This window comes from Echinops telfairi, unplaced genomic scaffold (genome assembly GCF_000313985.2).
Source record: "Echinops telfairi isolate 266 unplaced genomic scaffold, ASM31398v2 ScPeMD7_44;HRSCAF=162, whole genome shotgun sequence".
In the NCBI taxonomy this organism is placed as follows: Eukaryota; Metazoa; Chordata; class Mammalia; order Afrosoricida; family Tenrecidae; genus Echinops; species Echinops telfairi.
Window position 1 is genome coordinate 753,505 of NW_022103942.1, and position 7,963 is coordinate 761,467.

Genomic DNA, 7,963 nt, shown 5'->3' on the forward strand with positions numbered 1-7,963 from the left:
GTTTATTCCACCTATCTTATCTAGTCAGCCATGCAGAGACAATAATAAGCATGCAAGCAAGGCAGAACAAAACAAAACAACAAAAGAAAACCAAAAAACAAACAGCATCAACAAAAAAAGACGACAAAAAAGAGAAAAGCCTATAAGTAGTTCAAGGTCTATTTGTTTACCTTTAGGCATGTTTTCCCATCAGCTCTGACGGGTACCATGCCCTGGCCCCAAAGTCTATTGTTGGTATTCCCAGGGGACTTCGTTGCTTTGCTCCTAGACATCCCTCACTGACCCAAAGCGCTACTAGGGATAACACTGAAGGCACAGTGTGGGATTGTGCCTGATCTGACTCCACCACACTGGGGCAAAATGCTAAGAGCGTGCAACAGAGAAACTTAAACTTTTTTAATGAAAGTACTTTTTCAAGTGGTCTTTGATGTTTCTCTTGGTCTATTTTGTTCTCATCTTTTGACGTTCCATAAACAAAAACACAGCCATTGAGTTCATTCTGACTCAAACCTATACAGGATTTCCAATGCTGTAAATCTTTACGTTAACAGCTTCAACTCTCTCCTGCTGAGTAGCTAATGGGTTTGAACCACTGACTTTGCAAGTAGCTGTCAAATGCTTACCCAACAGCACCACAGGGCCCCTTAAGCTAAAAATGCCCTGCTCCTTTTTAAAGGATGCTTCATCACCACAAGGTAGTACACATTTTATATCTTTTGTACACTGCATTTCTTTTTATCACATTTTATCTTTTTCTGAGTAGGAAATAATAGTGGCACCATTTCTATAACATATTAGTGAAGCTTTGGGTTATAATTGACCTTTAAACAAAAAGAAATCATATTATCTTAGAAATTTAGAGACCCAGCTTCCTAACCCCAAGCAGACATAGTCTGGGTAGCCTTTGGCTTAAGAACTGTTCAGTAGGGAAAGTCTAGGGTTCTGAAAAGAATGTGGTTCTTTTTATTTCTTTTTCTGGGCAGGCCTTACTATCCCTACTGTTACCACGCCAAATTCGCCTTAAAAATGAGATAGAAGAAAATCTGGACATGGATCTTCTCAAGCAAGAATCAGAGCATGGGGCCCTGGATGTGAATCGTCTCTCTAACTACATTCTTAATTTGATGATCCAGCTGTGTGCCCCAATTCGAGATGCAGCAGTGAAGAAACTAAAAGACGTAACAGATCCTGTGCTTTTATTGAAGTGAGAAACTAGATATACTCACCCTGAAATCTGTCTCTGACACTAAGGCAGAAAACCCTGGGCCAGACATTATATTAAATCCTGTACAGATATTGTGTACTGAAAGCAGAACTCATATATCTCTTCACGTTCCTGGTTTTTGATTTCCAATTACAATTTCTCAGGGCTCCTTTGGTGACCAGTAGTTCACTTGGGCCCCCTTGTATAACATGATATCACCAAGGCAGTGTATACTAACCCTTTCTTCTATAGTTTTAAACTCCCTAAAACACTGCCTTTGAGTTTATTTTGATTCAGGGTGAACCTATAGACTCTATAGGACAGAGTACAATTGCTTCTATGGGTTTCAGGACTGTAACTCTTTATGGGAGTAGAATGCCTCATCTTTTACTGCAGAGTGATGGAGAATTTCTAACTGTTGACCTTGGAGTTAGGAGCCTAATGTGTAACCATGCCACCGGGCTCCTTAGATTTCAACTAGTCCTTCCTAGATGTTATCCTTTTTGTCCCAATTCAAACCCTATGAGAGGATAGGGATGGGGATTATTCTTTATTTACAGCTAGAGAAATCAAGACCCAGAAAAATAATGTGATTTTCTCAGTGAATTCGAAATTGAACCACTTAAGATTTTTAATTACCCTTAAAAAGTGGCCAGCATTTTAGTGATTTTCTTTCCACTGAGCATTCCATTTCTTATATGACAGAGTCACTGTAATGGAAAGAGCTCTAAACTTGTAGCTTAAAAGGCCTGAAGACTTATGTATCCCTGGGCCTCAGCTTCTGGTCAATGTCTTTTTTAAGAAATTGAAGTAGGACTTTTAATTATAAGACCACTTCTAACTTTAAAACACTGATTTTAAGAATGCTTGCTTATATTACACCCCTCCATACAAGATTTCCTTTCATGGTGTAAATATTTTATACCTTTATATGACAGGGGCATCTTCCATGTTCTGGGCCAAATGAGAGTGGACATGATAAACTACACTATCCAGAATCTTCGACCCTACCTGCAGGAACATTCCATTGAGTATGAACGAGCTAAATTCCAGGAACTCCTCAACAAGAAACCTAGTATGTTTAAAATTTAACAACACTAGAGGGGAAATTTGATCATTGAGCTGTCTTTTTACAATGCTAAAGAGTATTTTTAAATTTTTTTCCATAGAAATTTTCTTTAGGGGGTACAAAGTAGTAGTAAGGAGCATTTATCTGAGAGTGAAAGACCTATAAAAGCATTTCTTTATTGACCAAGAGTACATTTTAAATAAAGCATTAATATTTAAGCTCAGGAATTTGAAGGTACTTAACGTATTCCTTTATCAACCACAGGTCTTCTGGATCACACCACCAAGTGGCTAAACAAAGCAACAGCAGACGTGACAGCATCACTTTCAGGTTTTGAATCCACTAGTTCCACTTCTAACAGCTTTGAGACCCCCACCCTCACAATGGTGCTATACCAGGGTTACCTGAACCTCCTCCTCTGGGATGCAGAAGATGATGAATTTCCTGAGGTAGGAATGTGTTTTCAGAATTGCTTTATTCTATTGTGTGTAAGACATGTACCAGAACCTTTTGTTCCTGACAGTTTGTTCTTTCTTACCACACCAGACTTTGCTAATGGACAGAGGTAGGCTGAAAGAAATGGCGTTTCAGTTGGAGCAGTTAACTGTCTTGGCATCTGTCTTGCTAGTGGCCAGAAGTTTCTCCGGAAACGTTTTATTTAACTCACCTACATTTGTGGATAAATTGAAATCCATAACCAAAGTCCTGACACAGGACTTTAACTCCAGGTAAACTTCATAGATTTTTCTTAAAGTGGAAATAGTATATACTATGTGGTATATAGGCATCATAACTCACACAAAAGCCCTTCCTAAACACCTGCAACATTTGTTGGTGTTTTTTTAGTAAGTGGCACTGAGGCTTGGGATAGAGAAAAATAAAACTTCCTTCCAAAGAAGGGAGCGTGCTGGCTACCTTGCCTCAAATGATTCATTAGTGTGTTTGCTACAAATGACTGGTATTTTGTATATCCAGAAGTTAATCACTTTGTCGATGATATTAACTGAGCATCCACTATGGGTAGGCCATCTAATAAAAGTAAAAGGAGTAATTAGAAGTCTACATTTCTTAATGTATTTACAGTTTAATTGGTAAAGTAGGAAAGCAGCAATGGAAAATACTTAGGAAAATCTAAAATTAACATTGAGTTAAAGCTTATGGTGCCAAAGAATAAAGAATGAATTTAAGGATGGACCCAAACCCTTTCTAGTTTATTTTACTTTCTTCAAAGTGGAATCTGGTATACGTGTATAAATTAGTTGATAACTTGAAGCTAATAGTGAAAATATTGTACTTGTTCCTGAGTCCTAGTACGGGGCTAAAGTCTCTTGAGTGGACCTGGATAGATATTTGCTAGATCATCAGTTTTTTATTGTGCATTGTCTTTTGGAGCTTGATAACATGTTGTCCTTCAGAACAATCCAAAATCTCATTTATGTAATTTACCCAAATGGGTGGGTTGCTTAGTGAATATCAAAGTATGGACTCCCTGGGCCTTAATTATTTTCATGCCATGACCACTCTGGTGCCTATATTCTGTCCTTAATTGTCTAGGCCTGAAGAGGCTATGCTGAGTGTGAGTGAGCAACTGTCTCAGGAAATCCATCAAGGCCTCGAGGACATGGGGCTCACTCCCCTGAGCAGTGACAACACAACATCTCTAATAGGCCAACTTAAAAACATTGTAAAGAAGGACAACTGTGTTCGTACCGTCATTGGTAAGAATCCCCAAGGTGGTGGGAAAGGGACAAGAAGGTGGGGCACGGGCTGGTAGAACCAACTCTGGAAGTCAGTTACTGAACCATTTAAAAGTGGAAAAGCATTGAGCAAGCCTTTCTATTTAGTTTCCTCATCTATTATGTGTAGGACTGAAATAGATTCCTAAGACTTAAGAGTGATGATATGGTTTTAAGGTGGTTCTATATCACCATTATGTAATTTGTAGGTGTTGGATACTCCCCCAACAACCCTGCTAAGTAATGGTTATGCATGGGCTGCTAACCGCAAAATCAGCTATTTGAAACCACCAGCCACTCTGCAGGAGAAAAACAGGGCTTTCTTTCCAAAAGAGTTACAATATCAGAAACTCATAGGGGTGGATCTACCCTGTCCCTCCGTGTCATTCACTTCCACTCACTTCCTTCTCCTTTTATTCTTGTAAAATGATGCAGACTCAACTCACCTTATTTTGAACCAGGGTTGGGACCTGAGTAAAGACTGTTACATCCCACCCAAATCGCCGTACAATTGGTTGGATAATCACATCAAATAATGTTATGTGGATGATCACGTCCTTCATCTTGTTAGGTCAAATACACACCCGAATGTCATTTATAGACACATAAAGCAATCTTTTGAATATCTAAAAATTTAGCAGGTCACCAGCTTTTGGTTGTTCTCATCTTTGTTCTCTAAAAGCAAAACAAAGCAAATCTAATTTATGTGGTATATCCAAATGAGTGGGTGGCTTAGTGGATATCTCAGTTAATATTTTAAAAACTAATTTAAAATTTAGGTTAGTGGCTATCTCAGGGAGTACAAGGGCATTACTAATTTCTGCGGAAATGTCTTTGCTCTCCACCTTTCTATTGTTTTTCCCTGCTCACAGATCAGCGAATCCGATTGTTTCTCAAAAGCTGTTTCATTCGTGGTATACAGGAGTCTTTGCTAGACTTTCCTGGAGGCCTTATTCTTATCAAGGAGGAGTTGGAAGAATTGGCACGGAGATTTGTTAACCTAATGTATCGTAATCAGCAAGTATTTAGCCCCTACTATGTTGAAATCTTCAAAAATATCAACCATCCAGTTCAGGACTCAGGAAGGGAACTGTAATCTGATAGTGACAGGAGCCAATACTGACATCTGGAACCTAGGAGAAAAGGTTTTTGGATGACATCATATGTGGCTCTCAGGGCAGCCAGCCCTCCTACACTCTGCATCCAATAAAGAAGGCTGTAGAAGTCAAGCACGTAAACAGCAATTAGATCAACCCACTTCAAAAATAAAATTCCGAGCTGCAAGAAAATCTCTGTTTCTTCTTTTTTTCAGTTGAAGCCAGGTCCTGGGAACACATCCTCCAAATAGCTGAGAAGCCAGTGAGCCCTCAGTTTTCCCCTTGACTGGATGGTCACTGTCCCATATGCAAGCTTCAGCAGCTAAGACACAAGGTGTTAGCATTAGTTACTCCATGGCAAATAAGTTCTGTTAGATCTCTCTGGAGCTAGATATACCTCGGTCCGTGGCTCCGCGCGAGAAAGAATTCACGCCGAAGCCTGGTTCGTGATCGAAGTGAGTTTTATGAAACTTAGAAGAAGTTTCAGGTTTACACGGCACCCGTGGGGCTCCTCCCGAACATGCGGTCTGGTTGGAAGCTGCTCAGCGTCACGCAAAAGTTCTCCCAAAGTCCTGCTAAAGTTCCCTCTTTCCCCCTCAACTCCGGGCCTCTGCCTTTTTAAGGATTCCATGGGGAGGCATGGTGGAAGACCCCTGATCGACCCCATTGGCTGAATTGAATTCACCTGGCCTAGGTGGACTAATTCAGGTTCACGCCCAAACCTGAGCCTCTGGGCATGTGCTGTGTGCCACTCCTTTGTTCCTGTAGCTTGGCCCTCTGGGCATGCGTTAACAGACATTCCCAGCCCTTTGCTAACCTACCTAACAGTTCTTTGTGAGCTATTTCAAAATCCTTTTGGAATTTTTCAAAGTATGCGTATAAGGGCTCTGGAAACAGCAATTCACTGAATTACAGATCAAGGGAGTACAGAAAACCTCATTTCCAGTGTCCAAATTCCTTATAGTTTTAAAGGATATAGCAATAGATAACATTCCTGTTGTGGTGGGTGGTTTGAAAAAGTGTGATACTGTGTATTGGATGAAGGTTTATATTATCTATTTACTAGAATTCAGCTGAGGACAGGTCTTGACCTCCATGAGATTTTTCTCTTTCAAGTGATCTAGACTTAAAGTCTTGGATAAGGGCAGCAAACCCAAGAAGTTAGGTCAGTGACTGATTTGAATCAAGTTTATCCCTGGTCCTGTTCTAAAGCTAAATACATTTTTCTGTTCCTGTATCTTTGGGCTTTATCATTTTTTCTTATAGAAATGTTGTTGGTATTCAAGAATGGGGCAGTCAGCCACCATCCTTATTATCATTTAAGTCTTGAATAAATTGGCACCACAAATGAAGGCTATTTTAGGAAGGACCTGGCCTTGTTACTTGAGTTTACAAAAATTAATCCCATCATTCTCAATCCAAGCATAGCAGATCAATAACAATCAAAGAAACATTTCAATTTAGATTTAACAAACAACGGCCATTCAGTCGGCAGACTTATAGGACAGGGTAGAACTATCCTGTGGGTTTCTAAGACTAAACTTTTACAGGAGTAGAAAACTTCATATCCTCTCAAGGAGCAGCTGGTGGTTTCGAAATGCTGACCTTGCAGTTAGCAGCCCAATGTTTAACCACTACAGTAATAGACAGAGTGAAATAGAAAGTAATTACATGCTATCCTAAATGTGTGAAAAAATACTCACAATTTCAGGGGGTAGAAGGAACTGAGCATAACATACATAACCCCAAAGTAACCTATTAATTGATTTCCTTTTTTAGAAGGGTGGATCCCAAATGGGCCACACAACTGGTAAACAAGGGGATAGTTTTATGTGGAGGTATATACAAAAAAGCAGGGGAATGAATAACTCAAGGATTCTAATCTTGTGACACGATTGCCCAACAAAAAGACCAGAGATGATGAGGATGGTATATTGAATAAAAAGGGAGTGAGGCTTGCCTAGTTATATTTTCAAGTATCATTTGAAAATATTAATATTTTAGTTTTTTAAATGTTCCAAGAAAATATGAAATACAACAAGGAAATTTTTATTAGATTTCAAGGCTTGAGAATAATTATTTGTGGCTTGATCTGCTCTCTGAAACTGCAGTAGTCTCAACCTGCAGCAGCACCATCAGACTACATAGTTCTAGGCTGAGGTGGTCCAGAAGCAGCCCCAATTGGTCCACCACAGTGACATCCCTGCCCTCCCAAAACGAAGAAAGTAGCTCTGTCCTTTGGGACCAAGGAGGCTGTGGCCTGGCCCTATGGAACTGAGAAGGCAGCTTTCCTCACTCTTTTTTTGAGCCCTCACCAGAATTGTGGTTAACAAACATAATTCTACCATCAGTGTCTCCTAGGCGCCTACATCTAGGCTTTATTATCAGACACCTTAAAATTCTTCCAGCCTCTACCCATTACTAGCTCACATTTTTAGGTATTACAACAACCTCGGCCTTTCTAGTACCAAAATCTTTTCCCTAGGGTTACTAGAAGAAGGTAACACAAACTGGTTAACTTAAAAGTAAACAAATGTTATCTTAGAGTTCTGAAGATCATTCTTGTTAGGTGCCGTTGAATCAGTTCCAACTAATACTGGCCCTGTGTACAACAGAATGAAACTATACATTCTTGTGCAATCCTCACAATTGTTCTTATGTTAGAGTGCATCTATGAAACCACTGTGTTATCTGTCTTATCTAAAGTCTTCCCCTTTGTGCTGCTTCACCACTTAACCAAACATGGTGCCCTTCCCCAGCCAGATTTGTTTGCCAACACCATAGTCCAACTGCATTATATTTTCTTTGGTTTTTCTTATTTAATGTTCAAATTTCACATGCATATGGCTTGGGTCAA

The 7,963-nt window shown here is 39.7% G+C and overlaps 1 protein-coding gene across 1 annotated transcript in view; it reads left to right on the forward strand.

Annotated features, from left to right (window-relative positions):
* Window positions 1–5,298, forward strand: part of LOC101649477 (T-complex protein 11 X-linked protein 2) — a 22,399-nt gene extending 17,101 nt beyond the window's left edge. The window contains exons 4-9 of the mRNA XM_045290612.1: window positions 984–1,204; window positions 2,143–2,279; window positions 2,538–2,722; window positions 2,820–3,001; window positions 3,828–3,991; window positions 4,882–5,298. Of these exons, the coding sequence (XP_045146547.1) occupies window positions 984–1,204; window positions 2,143–2,279; window positions 2,538–2,722; window positions 2,820–3,001; window positions 3,828–3,991; window positions 4,882–5,105 (1,113 nt within the window). The 3' untranslated portion in view covers window positions 5,106–5,298. The remainder of the gene's footprint in view (window positions 1–983; window positions 1,205–2,142; window positions 2,280–2,537; window positions 2,723–2,819; window positions 3,002–3,827; window positions 3,992–4,881) is intronic.
* The last annotated feature ends 2,665 nt before the right edge of the window (window positions 5,299–7,963 follow it).